The 24,268-nt window shown below is 38.2% G+C and overlaps 1 protein-coding gene across 1 annotated transcript in view; it reads left to right on the top strand.

Annotated features, from left to right (window-relative positions):
- LOC147016840 (uncharacterized) overlaps window positions 1-24,063 on the top strand; it is a 31,681-nt gene extending 7,618 nt beyond the window's left edge. The window contains exons 4-31 of the mRNA XM_085845950.1: window positions 90-248; window positions 570-688; window positions 996-1,060; window positions 2,254-2,420; window positions 3,785-4,030; window positions 4,808-4,966; window positions 5,288-5,406; window positions 5,714-5,778; window positions 6,962-7,128; window positions 8,457-8,615; window positions 8,937-9,055; window positions 9,363-9,427; window positions 10,612-10,778; window positions 12,162-12,320; window positions 12,642-12,760; window positions 13,070-13,134; window positions 14,342-14,508; window positions 15,808-15,911; window positions 17,591-17,646; window positions 18,095-18,255; window positions 18,358-18,482; window positions 18,789-18,838; window positions 19,102-19,262; window positions 19,360-19,484; window positions 19,955-20,019; window positions 20,243-20,406; window positions 20,522-20,637; window positions 20,756-24,063. Coding sequence (XP_085702076.1) covers window positions 90-248; window positions 570-688; window positions 996-1,060; window positions 2,254-2,420; window positions 3,785-4,030; window positions 4,808-4,966; window positions 5,288-5,406; window positions 5,714-5,778; window positions 6,962-7,128; window positions 8,457-8,615; window positions 8,937-9,055; window positions 9,363-9,427; window positions 10,612-10,778; window positions 12,162-12,320; window positions 12,642-12,760; window positions 13,070-13,134; window positions 14,342-14,508; window positions 15,808-15,911; window positions 17,591-17,646; window positions 18,095-18,255; window positions 18,358-18,482; window positions 18,789-18,838; window positions 19,102-19,262; window positions 19,360-19,484; window positions 19,955-20,019; window positions 20,243-20,406; window positions 20,522-20,637; window positions 20,756-20,854 — 3,512 coding nt within the window. The 3' untranslated portion in view covers window positions 20,855-24,063. The remainder of the gene's footprint in view (window positions 1-89; window positions 249-569; window positions 689-995; window positions 1,061-2,253; window positions 2,421-3,784; window positions 4,031-4,807; window positions 4,967-5,287; window positions 5,407-5,713; window positions 5,779-6,961; window positions 7,129-8,456; window positions 8,616-8,936; window positions 9,056-9,362; window positions 9,428-10,611; window positions 10,779-12,161; window positions 12,321-12,641; window positions 12,761-13,069; window positions 13,135-14,341; window positions 14,509-15,807; window positions 15,912-17,590; window positions 17,647-18,094; window positions 18,256-18,357; window positions 18,483-18,788; window positions 18,839-19,101; window positions 19,263-19,359; window positions 19,485-19,954; window positions 20,020-20,242; window positions 20,407-20,521; window positions 20,638-20,755) is intronic.
- The last annotated feature ends 205 nt before the right edge of the window (window positions 24,064-24,268 follow it).

Below are 24,268 nucleotides of genomic sequence, written 5' to 3'. Positions count from 1 at the left end.
TTCGGCATTTTAAATCTGTTCTTCTGAAATATATAATTTTTCAGATACCTTTGTTTTTGGAATATGTTCACTTTGTTGTCCATTCTAAGAAGCAAGCACGCCAGCAGGAACCTCAACAGCACTTCCGACCTCTCCAGTCATTACTTCTACTGCAGGAACATCAGCAACAACAGTAAAAAGTTCTGAGGCATCATCCTCAACAGCCTCCACCACCACCACACCTATTACTTTGATACAGATCTTCACAGGTGTGGAAACATTGACCACAATCATTTATACTGGAGCAACAACAGTGCTTTCATCATTTTAACCCCCAGTTATACAACATCTGTATGTAAGCATCATCAACAATCATTTCTGGAACTGTTTGTTCGTTGTCCAAGCAGAAGTTGCAGCAACAGTTGTTTATCCAGAATCCACCACCCTCAGCTCTGATACCATATTTGCACTTCTGCAGTGTCCTATGAAAATGCGCATGAAAATCATCTCTTGCATTTTGACCTTTGTCATCGATAAACCGGTTATTTTGTGTGTTTGAGATTTATAAATTGAACTTTTGTTTTTCTCAGCTGCATCAAATGTCAACTATGGCATAGGTTTCAAGATCGTGAATAAGAAATTCAACAAAGACTTGGAGAACAACTCATCACCTGCCTTTAAAGAGCTGGCAAATGAAATTGAATCCGGGGTAAGATGCTGTAATTGTGATGTCGTTGTTTCTGCATTTTGTTTGTTTTTATTGTGGTGTGGAAGCACACTCTGCATTGGTCTGGAATCTCACAGTAATTTATCATGTTTGGATATCAATGATGGATACTTGCTCTTTCATCGATCATTGGGAACGACTGTCTGTTTGACTGATGTCTTCATCTGTCCGTCTCATTTTCGTGCGTTTGGGTTTTATAATTCAAATATGCAAAATCAAACTCCTAATAATACACTTCTTGTTTTAAAACAGAGAAATGATTTTAATTTTTGTCCTCTTTCCTTTTCAGCTGAATAAGGTGTTCAAGAAGATATATCCGTCAACGTTCATCAGCTGCAAAGTTAAATCATTCAAGTAAGGAGAATATAATCATCTTTTGAAACGTTCCATTTTTAACCTCCGCCATCTTCGAAGATGGATGGAGGTTACAGTTTTCACTCCTTTCTGTTTGTTTGTTTGTTTGTTTGTGCACAGTATTAGGGAAAAACTCCTCGACGGATTTCGACGAAACTTGCTGGGGGTTAGGTATGGTCCAAGGATCATGCCATTAAATTTTGGACTTGGTCCTCCCCCCCCCCCCAAAAAAAAATTGTTTGAGAAAAAATATATATTTTTGCATTTCTACATGTTTTGGTTGATTTTCAAACCCCCCCAAAAAAATTGTTAGAGAAAATTTTTTTTTTTTGCATTTCTGCATGTTTTAAGTGATTTCCAACGACCCCCCCCCTTAAAAAATGTTGGAGAAAAGAACTATAACTCTGTCAGCACTGTTGACATATTTAATGAATAAGATATAAGGTTCACTTGAGTGACCCAGCAGTATTGGTGGTGGAGGTTTTGCACTCTCCCGAGTGCTCCCCCTCGAGTTTACCTTTGCTTCCTGTATTTTGTTAAACATCTGTGTCTGAAACAGATGTGATATTCACATCAAATTTTACCTGTTTGAGTTTAGTTTTACAAAAATATTATTGGAGCAAGATACAATACTCGGTCATCCAAAATTTACAACTTATAATGTTATTTTTCAGTCCAAACTAAATATAATTTCTAAACAAAAAATGATGTCTGAACAAGCTATACAAACGTGTACTATGTTTAGAAATAAGATGAAAGCCTTTGTGTGATAATTTCACGCATGTCATTATCTCATTCCTTGAACATTTTGAAGAGCCTGTGTTGCGATTGAACTTTAAATAAATAATTGATTTTGTGTCCTTCATGGAGGACAATCAAACTTGTGTAAAAGTAAAAAAAACACAAAATTCAAGGGAAAAACATACAGTGATGGATTAGTTCTAAAGTGTGTTGAAGGAATTTGCTTGGGTCGGGAAATATCATGGAATCTTTTACAAACTACCTTGCAATAAAATAATGTAAATTTCCATGGGGGGAGGGGGAGTATCGTGAAGATGAAACTGCATCAAACTGTCACATCGACATGTGTTTATATTTGGAATAAAAACATTCGGAAAGTTTAATTTTAATAAAATTTTTGGGAAAGTGCTTTTTATTAATCAACATTTCTCCTCCTTTTTAATTGTTTGCAGGAGCGGCTCTATTGTTGTTGAGAGTGACTTGACCTTTGAAAAAAACAACACACCATCTGCTGACGAGGTCGTGACAGCTTTAAGTGGTGAACTCCACAAGGTCGGAGAAAACACAACCATTCCCAATACCACTATTCAACTCGATGAGAATACCTTGCAAGTAGCAGGTAATTATTCATCATCATATTTTGAAGCTCAGATAATCAGACCACTGGATACATAGTGTGTGTGTGTGTGTGTGTGTGTGTGTGTGTGTGTGTGTGTGTGTGTGTGTGTGTGTGTGTGTGTGTGTGTGTGTGTGTGTGTGTGTGTGTGTGTGTGTGTGTGTGTGTGTGTGTGTTTGACTCGTATACACTCCTAAACTAGTGGATAGATTAAGTTGAAGCTTGGTGCTTGTACTTGGTGTCCACTTGGGAAGGTTTTATGCAGTATTAAAAATAAATAGTCACGGGGTTTTGTGAGGTGGGGGATGGGGAAAGAGGAGAACAAAAGATCTCCATGTAAATGAGAATCATGCAGTGTCTTTACCAGTGGAAGAGTGCATTACAAGTCCCAGAAGTTTGCAGTATTACAATGGCATATTTGTATGAAAACGTTTTTGAAAAGAAAAACCAGTTAGCAAATTTATATGTGTTCTTCAAAAGTATGGACCCCTAAACAACTCCACAAAGTCAGTTGAAAAGTGGTGGTTGTGTTCTGGGTGTGGTTGGAAACGTGAAACTAAGTTGGGATCGCCACCTCTCACTGTTTTTTATGTTAAATGAGGGAATTATCATACATGCTAATGCAGTCCTGCAATGCTGGACAGAACATGTTGAAAAGTGGATATTATTGTTGAAGTGGATATTAAAAGTGGATATTATTTAAAAGTGGATATTGTTTAAAAGTGGATATTAAAAACAAACTCACCTCTGAGAAGTTGTACATATTTTGAATGTACATCCATCCATTGGAAACCATTCTGAATGCAGAGCATTGGTGCTGCCTCAGCAGTCTCCTTGGCTTGTGGGCACAATCCTCGACAGGTCGTCACTCCAACACAGTATACCAGCAAGTTGGAATGAATTTTGCCAACCTCAGAAGGATGACAGGCAAAGTCAACCCCACCTGGTATTAATTCAACAGCTGAGTGAGATTTGAACTCAGGAGAACTCAGGATCCTCAGATCCCAAGCCCACCACCATTCCCATTAAGCCAACACAAGGCCGAATGTACATTGGTCCGAAGAAATGTTTTTATTTGCTACAATAACAACTTACACCTCAATGTGGAATCATATAAAATGGAGTTTCTTGCACAATCATGAGAATCTCATTCGAAGAATGTTTTTGACTGCACCAAGTGTGACTGATGTCATGTTCAAAAAGACAATTGTGTATTTTGTTTAAGTTCTACTAACTTGCTCTATCTCATTTATTTCAAGCATGTTGTGGTAAAGGGGAGATTATTTGTGGAAAAGGTCTTCTGAAAATAATTAAGTTTCAGACGTGCTTCCTTCTTGGAATATATTCACTGAGTTGTCCATTTTCAGGAGCAACTGCATCACCAGGAATTGCAGCACCAACAACAGCACAAAGCTCTGAGGCATCGTCCCCAACAGTCACTGGTACTGCTCCAACGACTTCACTCACAAGAACTTCGACAGGTGCAGAAACAACGAGCACAAGCACTCCCACAAATGCAGCAACCACAGTGTTGTCATCAGCTCAAACCACACCAGCACCAATCGTGAGCACTACAGGAAGTGATGAGACATCGACCACTGGAGCTTCAACAGGTATAACATGACAATGGCCACAAGATTTCTTGATGCACTTATTCAACCTGGAGAAACGTTTAAGCCAGCCAGAACATTTTATGTTTTCTATTCCAATAATCGGCAAGATATGCATCGTGACGATAACCAAAATCAAATTGGCTTGTTCTTCATACCTATCCAACCCATCCATGAAGTTTCATCCGAATCCCTGCACATCCTTTTGAGATATCATACTATAAATCATCTTGTCCCGATCTCTCAAAGGCGCAGAATCAATTAAAAAAATTTGGCATCCGGATCCTCACCTCCTCCCCAGCTCCCCCCCCCCCAAATTTTCTCTTTTAATCTGTCCTTGGCACACATCTGTCCTGTCCATCAGGTTTTGTCCGAATTTGTCCTCATGTTTTGAGATATTGTGCGATATATCATTTTGGCCCAGTTCTCTGAATTGTGAAAAATCGTTGAGAAAAAAAAAAAAATATCGTATCCAGATCGGGATTTGGATCTTCTCCAAAATCGAAACAATTTGTTCTTCTCACACCCCAACCTGTCCAACAAACTTTGTCCAAATGTGTCTGAAACTTTCTGAGATATCTTGCTCACAGAGAGAGCCAGACAACCAGTGGTGAAAAAACAAATGTTATGGTGGAAATGAACAAAAGTCCTCATTTGAAATATTTATTTCAATCATATTAAAGCAGAGGTTTTCGACATTTTAAATCTGTTCTTCTGAAATATATAATTTTTCAGATACCTTTGTTTTTGGAATATATTCACTTTGTTGTCCATTTTAAGGAGCAAGCATGCCAGCAGGAACCTCAACAGCACTTCCCACCTCTGCAGTCATTACTTCTACTGCAGGAACATCAGCAACAACAGTAAAAAGTTCTGAGGCATCATCCTCAACAGCCTCCACCACCACCACACCTATTACTTTGATACAGACCTTCACAGGTGTGGAAACATTGACCACAATCATTTATACTGGAGCAACAACAGTGCTTTCATCATTTTAACCCCCAGTTATACAACATCTGTATGTAAGCATCATCAACAATCATTTCTGGAACTGTTTGTTCATTGTCCAAGCAGAAGTTGCAGCAACAGTTGTTTATCCAGAATCCACCACCCTCAGCTCTGATACCATATTTGCACTTCTGCAGTGTCCTATGAAAATGCGCATGAAAATCATCTCTTGCATTTTGACCCTTGTCATCGATAAACCGGTTATTTTGTGTGTTTGAGATTTATAAATTGAACTTTTGTTTTTCTCAGCTGCATCAAATGTCAACTATGGCATTGTTTTCAAGATCGTGAATAAGAAATTCAACAAAGACTTGGAGAACAACTCATCACCTGCCTTCAAAGAGCTGGCAAATGAAATTGAATCTGGGGTAAGATGCTGTAATTGTGATGTCGTTGTTTCTGCATTTTGTTTGTTTTTATTGTGGTGTGGAAGCACACTCTGCATTGGTCTGGAATCTCACAGTAATTTATCATGTTTGGATATCAATGATGGATACTTGCTCTTTCATCGATCATTGGGAACGACTGTCTGTTTGACTTATGTCTTCATCTGTCCGTCTCATTTTCGTGCGTTTGGGTTTTATAATTCAAATATGCAAAATCAAACTCTTAATAATACACTTCTTGTTTTAAAACAGAGAAATGATTTTAATTTTTGTCCTCTTTCCTTTTCAGCTGAATAAGGTGTTCAAGAAGATATATCCGTCAACGTTCATCAGCTGCAAAGTTAAATCATTCAAGTAAGGAGAATATAATCATCTTTTGAAACGTTCCATTTTTAACCTCTGCCATCTTCGAAGATGGATGGAGGTTACTGTTTTCACTCCTTTCTGTTTGTTTGTTTGTTTGTTTGTGCACAGATTTAGGGAAAAACTCCTCGACGGATTTCGACGAAACTTGCTGGGGGGTTAGGTATGGTCCAAGGATCATGCCATTAAATATTGGAATTGGTCCTCCCCCCCCCCAAAAAAAATTGTTTGAGAAAAATTTTTTTTTTGTATTTCTACATGTTTTAAGTGATTTTCAAACCCCCCAAAAAAAATTGTTAGAGAATTTTTTTTTTAATTTCTGCATGTTTTAAGTGATTTCCAACCCTCCCCCCCTAAAAAATTGTTGGAGAAAAGAACTATAACTCAGTCAGCACTGTTGACATATTGAATGAATAAGATATAAGGTTCACTTGAGTGACCCAGCAGTATTGGCGGCGGAGGTTATGCACTCTCCGGAGCGCTCCCCCTCTAGTTTACCTTTGCTTCCTGTATTTTGTTAAACATCTGTGTCTGAAACAGATGTGATATTCACATCAAATTTTACCTGTTTGAGTTTTGTGATACAAAAATATTATTGGAGCAAGATACAATACTCGGTCATCCAAAATTTACAACTTATAATGTTATTTTTCAGTCCAAACTAAATATAATTTCTAAACAAAAAAAATGATGTCTGAACAAGCTATACAAACGTGTACTATGTTTAGAAATAAGATGAAAGCCTTTGTGTGATAATTTCACGCATGTCATTATCTCATTCCTTGAACATTTTGAAGAGCCTGTGTTGCGATTGAACTTTAAAAAAATAATTGATTTTGTGTCCTTCATGGAGGATGATCAAACTTGTGTAAAAGTAAAAAAACACAAAATTCAAGGGAAAAACATACAGTGATGGATTAGTTCTAAAGTGTGTTGAAGGAATTTGCTTGGGTCGGGAAATATCATGGAATCTTTTACAAACTTCCTTGCAATAAAATAATGTAAATTTCCATGGGGGAGGGGGAGTATCATGAAGATGAAACTGCATCAAACTGTCACATCGACATGTGTTTATATTTGGAATAAAAACATTCAGAAAGTTTAATTTTAATTAAATTTTTGGGAAAGTGCTTTTTATTAATCAACATTTCTCCTCCTTTTTAATTGTTTGCAGGAGCGGCTCTATTGTTGTTGAGAGTGATTTGACCTTTGAAAAAAACAACACACCATCTGCTGACGAGGTCGTGACAGCTTTAAGTGGTGAACTCCACAAGGTCGGAGAAAACACAACCTTTCCCAATACCACTATTCAACTCGATGAGAATACCTTGCAAGTAGCAGGTAATTATTCATCATCATATTTTGAAGCTCAGATAATCATACCACTGGATACATAGTGTGTGTGTGTGTGTGTGTGTGTGTGTGTGTGTGTGTGTGTGTGTGTGTGTGTGTGTGTGTGTGTGTGTGTGTGTTTGACTCGTATACACTCCTAAACTACTGGATAGATTAAGTTGAAGCTTGGTGCTTGTACTTGGTGTCCACTTGGGTAGGTTTTAGGCAGTATTAAAAATAAATAGTCACGGGGTTTTGTGAGGTGGGGGATGGGGAAAGAGGAGAACAAAAGATCTCCATGTAAATGAGAATCATGCAGTGTCTTTACCAGTGGAAGAGTGCATTACAAGTCCCAGAAGTTTGCAGTATTACAATGGCATATTTGTATAAAAACGTTTTTGAAAAGAAAAACCACTTAGCAAATTTATATGTGTTCTTCAAAAGTATGGACCCCTAAACAACTCCACAAAGTCAGTTGAAAAGTGGTGGTTGTGTTCTGGGTGTGGTTGGAAACGTGAAACTAAGTTGGGATGGCCACCTCTCACTGTTTTTTATGTTAAATGAGGGAATTATCAAAAGAAGTGGGTGAATTGTCATACATGCTAATGCAGTCCTGCAATGCTGGACAGAACATGTTGAAAAGTGGATATTATTGTTGAAGTGGACATTAAAAGTGGATATTATTTAAAAGTGGATTTTAAAAACAAACTCACCTCTGAGAAGTTGTACATATTTTGAATGTACATCCATCCATTGGAAACCATTCTGAATGCAGAGCATTGGTGCTGCCTCAGCAGTCTCCTTGGCTCGTGGGCACAATCCTCGACAGGTCGTCACTCCAACACAGTATACCAGTAAGTTGGAATGAATTTTGCCAACCTCAGAAGGATGACAGGCAAAGTCAACCCCACCTGGTATTAATTCAACAGCTGAGTGATATTTGAACTCAAGAGAACTCAGGATCCTCAGATCCCAAGCCCGCCACCCTTCCCATTAAGCCAACACCAGGCCGAATGTACATTGGTCCGAAGAAATGTTTTTATTTGCTTCAATAACAACTTACACCTCAATGTGGAATCATATAAAATGGAGTTTCTTGGACAACCATGAGAATCTCATTCTTAGAATGTTTTTGAATGCACCAAGTGTGACTGATGTCATGTTCAAAAGACAATTGTGTATTTTGTTTAAGTTATACTAACTTGCTCTATCTCATTTATTTCAAGCATGTTGTGGTAAAGGGGAGATTATTTGTGGAAAAGAAGGTCTTCTGAAAATAACTAAGTTTCAGACGTGCTTCCTTCTTGGAATATATTCACTTTGTTGTCCATTTTAAGGAGCAAGCATGCCAGCAGGAACCTCAACAGCACTTCCCACCTCTCCAGTCATTACTTCTACTGCAGGAACATCAGCAACAACAGTAAAAAGTTCTGAGGCATCATCCTCAACAGCCTCCACCACCACCACACCTATTGCTTTGATACAGACCTTCACAGGTGTGGAAACATTGACCACAATAATTTATACTGGAGCAACAACAGTGCTTTCATAATTTTAACCCCCAGTTATAAAATATCTGTATGTAAGCATCATCAACAATCATTTCTGGAACTGTTTGTTCATTGTCCAAGCAGAAGTTGCAGCAACAGTTGTTTATCCAGAATCCACCACCCTCAGCTCTGATACCATATTTGTACTTCTGCAGTGTCCTATGAAAATGCGCATGAAAATCATCTCTTGCATTTTGACCCTTGTCATCGATAAACCGGTTATTTTGTGTGTTTGAGATTTATAAATTGAACTTTTGTTTTTCTCAGCTGCATCAAATGTCAACTATGGCATTGTTTTCAAGATCGTGAATAAGAAATTCAACAAAGACTTGGAGAACAACTCATCACCTGCCTTTAAAGAGCTGGCAAATGAAATTGAATCTGGGGTAAGATGCTGTAATTGTGATGTCGTTGTTTCTGCATTTTGTTTGTTTTTATTGTGGTGTGGAAGCACACTCTGCATTGGTCTGGAATCTCACAGTAATTTATCATGTTTGGATATCAATGATGGATACTTGCTCTTTCATCGATCATTGGGAACGACTGTCTGTTTGACTTATGTCTTCATCTGTCCGTCTCATTTTCGTGCGTTTGGGTTTTATAATTCAAATATGCAAAATCAAACTCTTAATAATACACTTCTTGTTTTAAAACAGAGAAATGATTTTAATTTTTGTCCTCTTTCCTTTTCAGCTGAATAAGGTGTTCAAGAAGATATATCCGTCAACGTTCATCAGCTGCAAAGTTAAATCATTCAAGTAAGGAGAATATAATCATCTTTTGAAACGTTCCATTTTTAACCTCTGCCATCTTCGAAGATGGATGGAGGTTACTGTTTTCACTCCTTTCTGTTTGTTTGTTTGTTTGTTTGTGCACAGATTTAGGGAAAAACTCCTCGACGGATTTCGACGAAACTTGCTGGGGGGTTAGGTATGGTCCAAGGATCATGCCATTAAATTTTGGAATTGGTCCTCCCCCCCCCCCCAAAAAAAATTGTTTGAGAAAATTTTTTTTTTGTATTTCTACATGTTTTAAGTGATTTTCAAACCCCCCAAAAAAAATTGTTAGAGAATTTTTTTTTTAATTTCTGCATGTTTTAAGTGATTTCCAACCCTCCCCCCCTAAAAAATTGTTGGAGAAAAGAACTATAACTCAGTCAGCACTGTTGACATATTGAATGAATAAGATATAAGGTTCACTTGAGTGACCCAGCAGTATTGGCGGCGGAGGTTTTGCACTCTCCCGAGCGCTCCCCCTCTAGTTTACCTTTGCTTCCTGTATTTTGTTAAATATCTGTGTCTGAAACAGATGTGATATTCACATCAAATTTTACCTGTTTGAGTTTTGTGATACAAAAATATTATTGGAGCAAGATACAATACTCGGTCATCCAAAATTTACAACTTATAATGTTATTTTTCAGTCCAAACTAAATATAATTTCTAAACAAAAAAAATGATGTCTGAACAAGCTATACAAACGTGTACTATGTTTAGAAATAAGATGAAAGCCTTTGTGTGATAATTTCACGCATGTCATTATCTCATTCCTTGAACATTTTGAAGAGCCTGTGTTGCGATTGAACTTTAAAAAAATAATTGATTTTGTGTCCTTCATGGAGGATGATCAAACTTGTGTAAAAGTAAAAAAACACAAAATTCAAGGGAAAAACATACAGTGATGGATTAGTTCTAAAGTGTGTTGAAGGAATTTGCTTGGGTCGGGAAATATCATGGAATCTTTTACAAACTTCCTTGCAATAAAATAATGTAAATTTCCATGGGGGAGGGGGAGTATCGTGAAGATGAAACTGCATCAAACTGTCACATCGACATGTGTTTATATTTGGAATAAAAACATTCAGAAAGTTTAATTTTAATTAAATTTTTGGGAAAGTGCTTTTTATTAATCAACATTTCTCCTCCTTTTTAATTGTTTGCAGGAGCGGCTCTATTGTTGTTGAGAGTGACTTGACCTTTGAAAAAAACAACACACCATCTGCTGACCAGGTCGTGACAGCTTTAAGTGGTGAACTCCACAAGGCCAGAGAAAACACAACCATTCCCAATACCACTATTCAACTCGATGAGAATACCTTGCAAGTAGCAGGTAATTATTCATCATCATATTTTGAAGCTCAGATAATCATACCACTGGATACATAGTGTGTGTGTGTGTGTGTGTGTGTGTGTGTGTGTGTGTGTGTGTGTGTGTGTGTGTGTGTGTGTGTGTGTGTGTGTGTGTGTGTGTGTGTGTGTGTGTGTATGTGTGTGTGTGTGTGTGTGTGTGTGTGTTTGACTCGTATACACTCCTAAACTACTGGATAGATTAAGTTGAAGCTTGGTGCTTGTACTTGGTGTCCACTTGGGTAGGTTTTAGGCAGTATTAAAAATAAATAGTCACGGGGTTTTGTGAGGTGGGGGATGGGGAAAGAGGAGAACAAAAGATCTCCATGTAAATGAGAATCATGCAGTGTCTTTACCAGTGAAAGAGTGCATTACAAGTCCCAGAAGTTTGCAGTATTACAATGGCATATTTGTATAAAAACGTTTTTGAAAAGAAAAACCACTTAGCAAATTTATATGTGTTCTTCAAAAGTATGGACCCCTAAACAACTCCACAAAGTCAGTTGAAAAGTGGTGGTTGTGTTCTGGGTGTGGTTGGAAACGTGAAACTAAGTTGGGATGGCCACCTCTCACTGTTTTTTATGTTAAATGAGGGAATTATCAAAAGAAGTGGGTGAATTGTCACACATGCTAATGCAGTCCTGCAATGCTGGACAGAACATGTTGAAAAGTGGATATTATTGTTGAAGTGGACATTAAAAGTGGATATTATTTAAAAGTGGATTTTAAAAACAAACTCACCTCTGAGAAGTTGTACATATTTTGAATGTACATCCATCCATTGGAAACCATTCTGAATGCAGAGCATTGGTGCTGCCTCAGCAGTCTCCTTGGCTCGTGGGCACAATCCTCGACAGGTCGTCACTCCAACACAGTATACCAGTAAGTTGGAATGAATTTTGCCAACCTCAGAAGGATGACAGGCAAAGTCAACCCCACCTGGTATTAATTCAACAGCTGAGTGATATTTGAACTCAAGAGAACTCAGGATCCTCAGATCCCAAGCCCGCCACCCTTCCCATTAAGCCAACACCAGGCCGAATGTACATTGGTCCGAAGAAATGTTTTTATTTGCTTCAATAACAACTTACACCTCAATGTGGAATCATATAAAATGGAGTTTCTTGGACAACCATGAGAATCTCATTCTTAGAATGTTTTTGAATGCACCAAGTGTGACTGATGTCATGTTCAAAAAGACAATTGTGTATTTTGTTTAAGTTATACTAACTTGCTCTATCTCATTTATTTCAAGCATGTTGTGGTAAAGGGGAGATTATTTGTGGAAAAGAAGGTCTTCTGAAAATAACTAAGTTTCAGACGTGCTTCCTTCTTGGAATATATTCACTTTGTTGTCCATTTTAAGGAGCAAGCACGCCAGCAGGAACCTCAACAGCACTTCCCACCTCTCCAGTCATTACTTCTACTGCAGGAACATCAGCAACAACAGTAAAAAGTTCTGAGGCATCATCCTCAACAGCCTCCACCACCACCACACCTATTGCTTTGATACAGACCTTCACAGGTGTGGAAACATTGACCACAATAATTTATACTGGAGCAACAACAGTGCTTTCATAATTTTAACCCCCAGTTATAAAATATCTGTATGTAAGCATCATCAACAATCATTTCTGGAACTGTTTGTTCATTGTCCAAGCAGAAGTTGCAGCAACAGTTGTTTATCCAGAATCCACCACCCTCAGCTCTGATACCATATTTGTACTTCTGCAGTGTCCTATGAAAATGCGCATGAAAATCATCTCTTGCATTTTGACCCTTGTCATCGATAAACCGGTTATTTTGTGTGTTTGAGATTTATAAATTGAACTTTTGTTTTTCGCAGCTGCATCAAATGTCAACTATGGCATAGGTTTCAAGATCGTGAATAAGAAATTCAACAAAGACTTGGAGAACAACTCATCACCTGCCTTTAAAGAGCTGGCAAATGAAATTGAATCTGGGGTAAGATGCTGTAATTGTGATGTCATTGTTTCTGCATTTTGTTTGTTTTTATTGTGGTGTGGAAGCACACTCTGCATTGGTCTGGAATCTCACAGTAATTTATCATGTTTGGTTCTCAATGATGGATACTTGCTCTTTCATCGATCATTGGGAACGACTGTCTGTTTGACTTGTCTTCATCTGTCCGTCTCATGTTCATGCGTATGGGTTTTATAATTCAAATATGCAAAATCAAACTCTTAATAATTAATACACTTCTTGTTTTAAAACAGAGAAATGATTTTAATTTTTGTCCTCTTTCCTTTTCAGCTGAATAAGGTGTTCAAGAAGATATATCCGTCAACGTTCATCAGCTGCAAAGTTAAATCATTCAAGTAAGGAGAATATAATCATCTTTTGAAACGTTCCATTTTTAACCTCCGCCATCTTCGAAGATGGATGGAGGTTACTGTTTTCACTCCTTTCTGTTTGTTTGTTTGTTTGTTTGTTTTTGCACAGTATTAGGGAAAAACTCCTCGACGGATTTCGACGAAACTTGCTGGGGGTTAGGTATGGTCCAAGGATCATGCCATTAAATTTTGGACTTGGTGCTCCCCGCCCCCCCCCCCCCACAAAAAAAAATTGTTCGAGAAGAAAAATATATTTTTGCATTTCTCCATGTTTTAAGTGATTTTCAACCCCCCCCCCCCCAAAAAAAAATTGTTCGAGAATTTTTTTTTTTTGCATTTCTGCATGTTTTAAGTGATTTCCAACCCCCCCCCCTAAAAAAAATGTTGGAGAAAAGAACTATAACTCTGTCAGCACTGTTGACATGATATTTAATGAATATAAGGTTCACTTGAGTGACCCAGCAGTATTGGTGGTGGAGGTTTTGCACTCTCCCGAGTGCTCCCCCTCTAGTTTACCTTTGCTTCCTGTATTTTGTTAAACATCTGTGTCTGAAACAGATGTGATATTCACATCAAATTTTACCTGTTTGAGTTTTGTGATACAAAAATATTATTGGAGCAAGATACAATACTCGGTCATCCAAAATTTACAACTTATAATGTTATTTTTCAGTGGAAACTAAATATAATTTCTAAACAAAAATGATGTCTGAACAAGCTATACAAACGTGTACTATGTTTAGAAATAAGATGAAAGCCTTTGTGTGATAATTTGACGCATGTGATTATCTCATTCATTGAACATTTTGAAGAGCCTGTGTTGCGATTGAACTTTAAAAAAATAATTGATTTTGTGTCCTTCATGGAGGACAATCAAACTTGTGTAAAAGTAAAAAAAAACACAAAATTCAAGGGAAAAACATACAGTGATGGATTAGTTCTAAAGTGTGTTGAAGGAATTTGCTTGGGTCGGGAAATATCATGGAATCTTTTACAAACTACCTTGCAATAAAATAATGTAAATTTCCATGGGGGAGGGGGAGTATCGTGAAGATGAAACTGCATCAAACTGTCACATCGACATGTGTTTATATTTGGAATAAAAACATTCGGAAAGTTTAATTTTAATTTAATTTTTTGGGAAAGTGCTTTTTATTAATCAACATTTCTCCTCCTTTTTAATTGTTTGCAGGAGCGGCTCTATTGTTGTTGAGAGTGACTTGACCTTTGCAAAACACAACACACCATCTGCTCACCAGGTCGTGACAGCTTTAAGTGGTGAACTCCACAAGGCTGGAGAAAACACAACCATTCCCAATACCACTATTCAACTCGATGAGAATACCTTGCAAGTAGCAGGTAATTATTCATCATCATATTTTGAAGCTCAGATAATCATACCACTGGATACATAGTGTGCGTGTGTGTGTGTGTGTGTGTGTGTGTGTGTGTGTGTGTGTGTGTGTGTGTGTGTGTGTGTGTGTGTGTTTGACTCGTATACACTCCTAAACTAGTGGATAGATTAAGTTGAAGCTTGGTGCTTGTACTTGGTGTCCACTTGGGAAGGTTTTAGGCAGTATTAAAAATAAATAGTCACGGGGGTTTGTGAGGTGGGGGATGGGGAAAGAGGAGAACAAAAGATCTCCATGTAAATGAGAATCATGCAGTGTCTTTACCAGTAGAAGAGTGCATTACAAGTCCCAGAAGTTTGCAGTATTACAATGGCATATTTGTATGAAAACGTTTTTGAAAAGAAAAACCACTTAGCAAATTTATATGTGTTCTTCAAAAGTATGGACACCTAAACAACTCCACAAAGTAAGTTGAAAAGTGGTGGTTGTGTTCTGGGTGTGGTTGGAAACGTGAAACTAAGTTGGGATCGCCACCTCTCACTGTTTTTTCATGTTAAATGAGGGAATTATCGTAAGAAGTGGATGAATTGTCATACATGCTAATGCAGTCCTGCAATGCTGGACAGAACATGTTGAAAAGTGGATATTATTGTTGAAGTGGACATTAAAAGTGGATATTATTTAAAAGTGGATATTAAAAACAAACTCACCTCTGAGAAGTTGTACATATTTTGAATGTACATCCATCCATTGGAAACCATTCTGAATGCAGAGCATTGGTGCTGCCTCAGCAGTCTCCTTGGCTCGTGGGCACAATCCTCGACAGGTCGTCACTCCAACACAGTATACCAGCAAGTTAGAATGAATTTTGCCAACCTCAGAAGGATGACAGGCAAAGTCAACCCCACCTGGTGTTAATTCAACAGCTGAGTGAGATTTGAACTCAGGAGAACTCAGGATCCTCAGATACCAAGCCCACCACCCTTCCCATTAAGCCAACACCAGGCCGAATGTACAATGGTCCGAAGAAATATTTTTATTTCCTCCAATAATGACTTGCACCTCAATGTAGAATCGTATAAAATGGAGTTTCTTGGACAACTTTGAGTTTCTCATTCAAAGATTGTTTTTGAATGCACCACACCTCACTGTAGAATCGTATAAAATGGAGTTTCTTGGACAACCTTGAGTTTCTCATTCAAAGATTGTTTTTGAATGCACCAAGTATGACTGATGTCATGTTCAAAAAGACAGTTGTGTATTTTGTTTGAGTTCTACTAACCTGCTCTATCTCATCTCTTTTCAGCTGCAACCTTGAGAGACCCGTTGACTGTAAAGACCGAGTTTAATTCGACCAACATCCGTTACAATGACGGAAGCGAGACCATTCGCCAAAAGATCAACTCCCACGTAAGCAAAAAAACCCCAAAACTATTCGACATATAAAATACCGAAGTTGAGAGTTTACCACTTCAGGCATTTGTTACAGATATCAATGTATCAATAGGGATTGATCAATATACACTTTCCACCATGATAAACTGAACAAGTGATTGTTGTTGATGCAATTTATTTATGTCACAAGATGGGACACAGAAGTACAAACCTCTGATAGAAATACATGCTGAAACATTACATGTACATTTCATTGTGACATAATCATGCAATTGCTGCATTTCGGTGGCAGTGAATGGTTTCACATATGGATCTAACGTGGAAGTAAAAATCTCAATACCGGGTATGTGCATCTCCAGCAGCAATCACTGCATTGCACTGTCATCACGTTAACCATGTGAGCATTCAAATCTGAGCCTGGGGAATGGCATTCCATGCCCGAATCAACTACTGTTCCAGCTCGAGGGTCTGTGTCTCCCTTGGCAAGGTTTGATCACGATGATCATTGCTGTCCTCAAGATGTTCAATTGGGTTTAAATCTGGCAAGATGGCAGCCCAGGGTATGATGACATTAACATTGGCATTGACAAGAATGTTTGTGGTTTGAATGCCCAGTGGGCAGGAAAATTTTAGTGCATAAAGATGATTCCTGGACAATGTTATTCAAGGGTAGGCAACACATATTGCTGGAAGATCTCATTCATGTGTCCATCTGCGATCATATTACCATGCATACAGATAAAGTTGATGTGAAAGGTGACACCCCACATCATATTTCCACATCCAAAATTTGTGGCTTCCTGATTACAGACTGGGGCACATCACTTATTGCGTATTCTGTGGACCATGGACAACAATCATGCCTTTCAAGGAGAAACCTGGATTTTTCACTGAGCATAACTCTACCTCCATGTCCATCGGACATGCTGATTTGATCACTGCAGTCATGCTTGGAAGTGTCGCGGTGCAAGTCTTGGACAATGATCCAGGACAGGTCCAGGAAGTGTGTTTGTAGTATAATGTGCAGTTTGAAAGGGACTCTGGAGATGGGTCGTGCGAATGTATTGGAGTCCTGAGTGTCCTGAGTGGGAGTCATTATTCTGGGACGTCCATTTCTTGGTATATCTCTTGTTGATCCAGTGGCTTGATAATTTCTTCTGAGATCATGAACAGTTCCTCTCTTCAGGTTAAAGAACCTTGCAACATGGCTAATGGAAGACCCTACTTGAAAGTGTCCAATGATTTGATTCCTCTCTTTTTCTGATAGATGTGGCATTGTAAGGGATTGTTAAATAATGTAACCCGTATGTGTTTTTTGTGTGATCCACATGCTGATGTTTCATGATCCACACAAATTTGTCCAGAATTTCTAGCCACCTCGAAAAACCTAAAGGTGCATGAGTTGCACGAGCTGAACAATTATTCCATGAGGAAATTACGTGATGGGGAAACTTCCAATCAGTTCTGCACATCCCTCATGCCAAAAAAGCCCTTTGAATGAATGCTGCAACATTCCTTCAAAAATTACATTATCAATTCCACATGTTCAGATTTTTATGGAGGAAAGTTACATCACTGCAATAACATATTAATTCCTGTGTAATTTACATGAACGGTCAAGCAATTTGACGTGTGAACATGTGATCAATGCAAACAACAAAAGTATATTTTGTCATTTTTCTCTCTCCTTATAGTTTCAGTCAATGATGGGAAAATATGGAGAAGTCACAAACGTCACCACTGAATTTAAGTAAGTGTTTCTCATGAAATTTTAACTAACCTCCATTAAGCCTGGTGATGGCTTAATGGTTAGGGTGGCTGGCTTGGGATATCAGGGTCCTGAGTTCTCGCCCTGTTGGCCACTGAATTAACACCAGGTGCGGTTGACTCAGCCTGTCGTCCTTCTGAGGTTGGCGAAATGAGTACCAGTGTACTGGTGGAGGGGCACAGCATTAGTGGCACAGCCGTGCTTCCAATAAATTATAGCTACCTGGCAGCCAAGCTGCCATACGCATGAACAGAACAGAACAGAACTAACCTCCACTTCCCAGCAAGTATCGTGCTCTTCCTGCAAGATAATTCGTCCCAGTTACCCACCGAGGCTCCGTTAGACTGCAGTAAATGTTGATTGGTTTTATTGAATTATCGTGCAGTTGTTCCATGAAAACAGCATGTACTGCACTTCCTTAATCCCGCAGAGACAAAGATGGCTTTCTCGGTATTGCTGTGACGACGTCAGTGAATCGCACAACCAACATCCCCAGTGCCAATGTGTTTGATTTGATCCTACAAAACTTGACAAATGGAGAACTGGGAGAGACAAAGATTTTCATTGATGAAAAGAGCATCATGGTCGACGGTACGTCCAAGTCCCTCTGTGAGACTTCAATTTAATGCAGGGAGTTGTCTTAAAGGTAATGCACCTATATCCCCCATGTGCTGAGGCTTGGTGTCGTTTTAGGAATGAATTCAGGATACAACCCACTCAACATCGAATTTGTCATCACCAATGAAATATTCGTGGATCAGTTTGTAAACCGAACCAGCACGGAATACAAAACACTCGGGGATAAAGTTTTCAATGCGGTAAGATGCACTTTCACGAACTTTTTTCTTGTTAGTACAAAATGTATTTATCTTGTTGGAAAAACTAACTTTGATTGTGAAGGGTGGGAGCCATCATCGAGATAATCATAAATCTCACATTCAGTCTTTTTATTTTTTGAACTATATTCCCTTAAGCATTCTGATTGTGTAACTCTCTTGTGTTATCAGTCTATTTTTTTCAATTGTATGAAATGATCTACAGTAAATGAAATTTAATGTTGATATTCCAGGGTGGGTTTATAATCTCATGATCTCCAAAGGGTCAAATATTTCACTTTCTTGCAGATGCAAAATATTGTGAACAAGTCGTCACTTTCATCAAGTTATTCATTCAAGTAAGTGTCTGCCACCTGCACACAAGCATCCAGCTCCTGTACCTCAACAAAAACCGATAATTCCCACACTGGCACACAAACGTACAGTTCCCACACCTATGCATGAACGTACACCTTCTGGAGTGTAATTACATTGTTATATGATGTTGTGAATTGATGGGCCATGGTCATACATATTATCTGCTTTTCTGAAGTTTTTTTGTTTTTGTCGTACTAAATAAATATCCTCATAACTTTGTTTTTATCCCAAATGTGCTTCTCAGGAACAATTCTGGCAAAACAAAGGTGATGTACAACGAAATGTATCATGAAATTCAAAATCTCAAGCCCCTCTTTGATGGATTTATCAGCAACATTGAGAGAAGCACGAATGCCTTCAAGCCGACAGACTTGGAGGTGGATGAAGATACCATTTTCATCAATGGTATGTACTGAGGCTTTGTCCTGTTCTGTGTTTGACTACAACAGACAACAATCAATGGATCATCGAGTTCATTCTCTTGCATTGTCCGTCTTCACAGGAAAACAGATTCCATTCATCACCTTTCATACCAATTTTAGGATTATCAACTTAAAACACAACGCCTCTCTTTCGGACAAGAAGAGCGAATATTACAAGAACACCAGTGACAAAATAACAGGCGCGGTAAGTCAGACAAATCGAATTGATGGGTACAATGATTTCACTTTATCAACAAAATATTTTTCTATAAATTGAATGAAACAAGTCTGAAGAAATGTACACCGATCTTTATTTTATATTTATTATTAATGTTTATTTCATTACGAGAGCCGTTCAAAATGTTATTTGAAACGGGATAATGACAATCATCCAAGAAATGCTGACTTTTTTATTATTGCATATAAAACAGACATCGCTCAGAAGGAAATATTTTCTGCCTTGTTCATCATATGTAGTTGTATATTGAAAAAAGAAAAATGTTGGTATTCTTGAATTAATTAATGTGACTAATCTCGTTTTGAGAACTTTTGGAACACCCCTCGTGTTATACCATTGCGTTGTTGATTTTTGATGATGATTATTCTCAAACTAGTCAGATGATTTAACAGGAATGGTTTAGTTTTCCTGAAGATGTGCATGTCTGTGTTTGACAGATGAATCAGATTTTTATGACAACCAAAAGTCCAAACTTCAGAAAATATTCCATAAAGAAATTTTCGTAAGCATTTGTTTCTGCCTTCGTTTTAAATTGCTTGTACGTTGAGTGTCGCCCTGTTTTTTTCTTCTTCTGTTTCCCGACAAATGATTTTTTTTGAGAATTTTTGAGAAAATGTTTTTTTTTTTTTTTTTGTTTTTTGTTTTTTGTTTTTTGAGAAAGAGAACAAATTTTTGAGAAAATATTGGCCAAAATTATGTGAATGTTGCAATTTTGACGTCTGCAGGGCAGGTTCCGTGCTGGTGGATGCGGCCATGCAGTTTTATAACACCTCTCCGAAAGAAGATGAAATATATGATTCTATCGTTGAATCCGCTAATGACGAAAATGTCTGGCAGGGCCTTGAGCTGGATACAAGATCTGTTCAAGTGAATGGCACAGACATAAAAGGTAAGTTGCATGTATAACACTCCTGTTGCTTCTCTGAACACATTGCTTGGCCAAGTATTCAGGCCATGCGTACATGCCTATGCTACCACAAACCAAATGTTCTCCAACACCACAGATAAAGATGTCTGCGACCCTAAAACGACAATATGTGGTACCTTCCCCAGATGGGCGATAGCTCTCAATGTCATGTGCATTCTACTATTACTGCTTGCCATTCTGTTCGGCATCTTGGTGAGAGCAAAACCTTTCTTGCAGCAAGATACTTTGGGGGTTTCAGTTGGGATTTTGAAAACAAGGACAAAATCTTTGAAATTTCTGGATCGATGTTATGGTTGTTGTGCCGTTTCCATATATGAAGAACTGCCTTCCAATCGCCAGCATGAAGCATAAATTATACACACTACCGATACCAAACACGTTTCCACAAGGCAGAATAAGGGGAAAGTGAAGCGTCGCGTCAATCAAGATTGAGGGAACAGTCTGACCCTGGGTCACCATTGTGGGACTACAGCACTTTGATGTAATTTTTAAGTATTCCACCAGTTTTTTATATTCAAAGAAAATGTTTTAAATCTATCCAAAGACCTCCAAAGTGTATATTACCATGGACCACTATCTGATAAATGGAACTGTGTGCAGTGGTCATATAAGCTTGTGATAAACACCTGTCATGGTCAGTATTACATTTATTTATACAACTTTGAGGCTCAAACAAACACCCTTCCAAAGATGAAGCAATAACTGTTGAAAATTGAAAGAAGAGTTAAAAAAAGTGTGTCGAGCTCAACTTGGAGCTTCACTTATCTTATTAACGGTGATCTGCACAAACAAGATTTTGAGAATCTATGAAGGTTTCAAGATGAAATGTATTTTATTTCTCTCTTTAAATGACAATAAAGTTAGCTATTCAGTTCCAGACTATTATTACCTCCACCACCGGAGGTGAAGGAGGTTATAATAAAAGATGTCTGCGACATCTTTATTTATCACCTCTCTGTCTGTCTGTTTCTTACTTGGCAAAAAATATTTTGCCAAGTATGTTGGTCTGTTGCGTTTGGCACACAGTTTTTGGCCACACTTTTCAAGTAATCGTTCTGAATTTTTTTGTGTGTCAGTGACCGGCCAAGGACAGCAATGCTTAATTTTGGTGAAGATCCGACTGTGGATCTGGATCTGAGAATTTTAAAAGTGATTCTTCACCACTGAGAGATAGGGTCAAAAATGATATGTAGCACAAATATCTCAAAAAGTTATGGATGGATTCACACAAAACTTAGTGGACAGGTTGGGACTGCCACAAGGAAGAATTTTTTCAATTTTGGTGAAGATCCAAATGCAGATCTGGATACGATAATTATTTAATTTTTAACTGATTGTTCACCATTGAGAAATAGGGCTAAAAAAAAAAGATATTGCATGATATCTCAAAAAGTTGTGGACGGATTTAGATGAAACTTGGTGGATGAGTTGGTTAGGTAACAAGAACAAGCCAATTCGATTTTGGTTCAGGTCTGGCTTCAGATCCGGCCCATCAGTGGGATATAAAATGTAAACTATTCAGCCTGGCAGAGGTATGTGCTCCACCGAGTGTCGTTTCGTTTCGCCAAGTTGTTGCTCTATGAGTGATTTTTCATTTGTCTGTTTGTTTGTCTGTGTGCAGAATATCTCAAAATGTTGAGGACGGATTCGGCCGAAACTTGGTGGACACGTTGGGTGTGTGACAAGGAAAAATTGATTCAATTTTGGTGAAGATCCGAATCCGGATCCACATCCGATAATTTTTTCAGTGATTCTTCAGCATTGAGAGACAGGGCTAAACTCATATATAGCATGATATCTCAAAAATCTTTGGGACGGATTTGGATGAAACTTAGTAGACAGTTTGGTTGTGTGACCACGACAAATTGATTTGATTTTGGTGAAGATCTGAATCAGTATCTGGATAAAAGAATTATTTAATTTTTTAAGTGATTCTTCACCTTTGAGATATAGGGCCAAAAACGATATATAGCATGATATTTACCTCCACCACCAAAGATGGAGGTGGTTTATGTTTACACCACTCTCTGTATGTCTGCTTATCTGTCTGTGTGCAGGATATCTCAAAAAGTTGTGGACAGATCCAGATGAAATTTTGTGGGCAAATTGGGTGTGTGACAAGGACGAACTGATTAGATTTTGGTGAAGATCTGGATCTGCATCTGACTATGAGAATTTTGAAGTGATTCTTAACCATTGAGAGATCTGGCTAAACTAATATATAGCACAATCTCAAAAAGGTGTGGACGGATTCATATGAAACTTGGTGGACAGGTTGGGATTGTGACCAAGACAAATTGATTCGATTTTGGTGAAGATCCGAATCCGGATCTGGATATGAGAATTATTTATTTTTTAAAGTGATTCTTCATGATTGAGATAGGATTGTATATCATGGATAGCTCAAAAACTATTGTATAAAATAATATTTCAAAAAGTTATTGGGCCCGATATGTTCTCGTGGATCAGGCATTACATGGCAGAGGTATGTGCTCTACCGAGTGGTCTTCTCGTTATTTGTTTTATTCATTGACTGGTATATGGGACCTGAATTGAGGAGAGGGGAAGTGCGGAGAGGCAGAGGAGGAAGGTGCTCTTTTGACATGAAGCCAAATTTGTTTGATTCAGGAATGCCAATTTAGGAATTTCTATATAAAATAAACTTCACTCTGAAGGATAGACCATAAACAACAATTCTGATTGGTCCGCTTTGTGTTCCCATATGAGCACTACCTTCTAAGGCAATGAATCCCAAATTGAAATCCCACTTCCTGCATTAATTTGTAGATTGGGTATGTACAAACTTGATTGAGCCTTTGACACGATAAAATATATGCAGACTCATCTAATGTTGTTGTTGCTGTTTCATTGCAGAAACTTCTGCAGTACTGACCACACAAAATGGATGGCATTTACTCTGGATACGATTAAAGGGTCAAAAAAGTGTAAAACGGTTGGGGGTGGGGGGTGACTTCATTTATCTATTTAATTTGTACTTTAAATGCGTTAATATATTATACTACCCCTTTAACGGCCCAATTTAATCCCACCTTCTCATGGGGTCAGCCAGGAGATGTTTTTGGCCCAAGTCTTTCACGAACCAGATGGCCAAGCCTGGCATTTCACTAAAGGATGACGGAATTTGTAATTCGTTCAGCTTGTTGGCAATAACTCGCTAACTCTTCATGAAAGACATTGTGAGCTTTTTAATGTTCATGAACGACCAGTAATGGCAAACGGGTCCTCTACCTTTACATCCTTCCAATGGATGGTACACACAAGGTGTTGCTCTTCATTTGAAACACCAGGGTCAGAGTTCACAACTGGTTTGAGATTCGAGCCCAGGCTTGGCGTTTCCAAGCTATCCTGCAAGCCAAAATACGTTAATATATCATGTACTGCTAGATGACTGAAACTGATATGATGATGATGGCAGTTCATGTGACGTTAACAATGGCATCAAAATAGACATTTTGCACTTTTTCTCACTTTTAAAAATATTTAGATTAATATATTGCAAAGTATTACATGTGATGAATATGAACATTGATTTAAAATTATTTTATTATCCAGTGAATTGCACATGAAATATGAATGCAATAAAACATGAAATTTTTATGAAGAGTTCATAAAATGTCTGAATACCGTGGTACGAGGTTGTGGAGAAAAATTTACTTCATGGTGTTAGTTTGTTTACCCGCAACGAGAACACCTTCACTTCGTCGCTCCAAGACTCCTTCATCAACTCACTCTGGGGCACAGCCCTCCTTTCACCTCTTCACTCTGGGGCACGGTCTTTTTTCACCTCCTCACTCTGGGGCAC

Source organism: Eptatretus burgeri, chromosome 11 (assembly GCF_056783735.1).
Source record: "Eptatretus burgeri isolate ZD-2024b chromosome 11, Ebu_testis_v1, whole genome shotgun sequence".
NCBI classification, from domain to species: Eukaryota; Metazoa; Chordata; class Myxini; order Myxiniformes; family Myxinidae; genus Eptatretus; species Eptatretus burgeri.
This window is presented reverse-complemented; position numbering and strand designations above follow the sequence as displayed.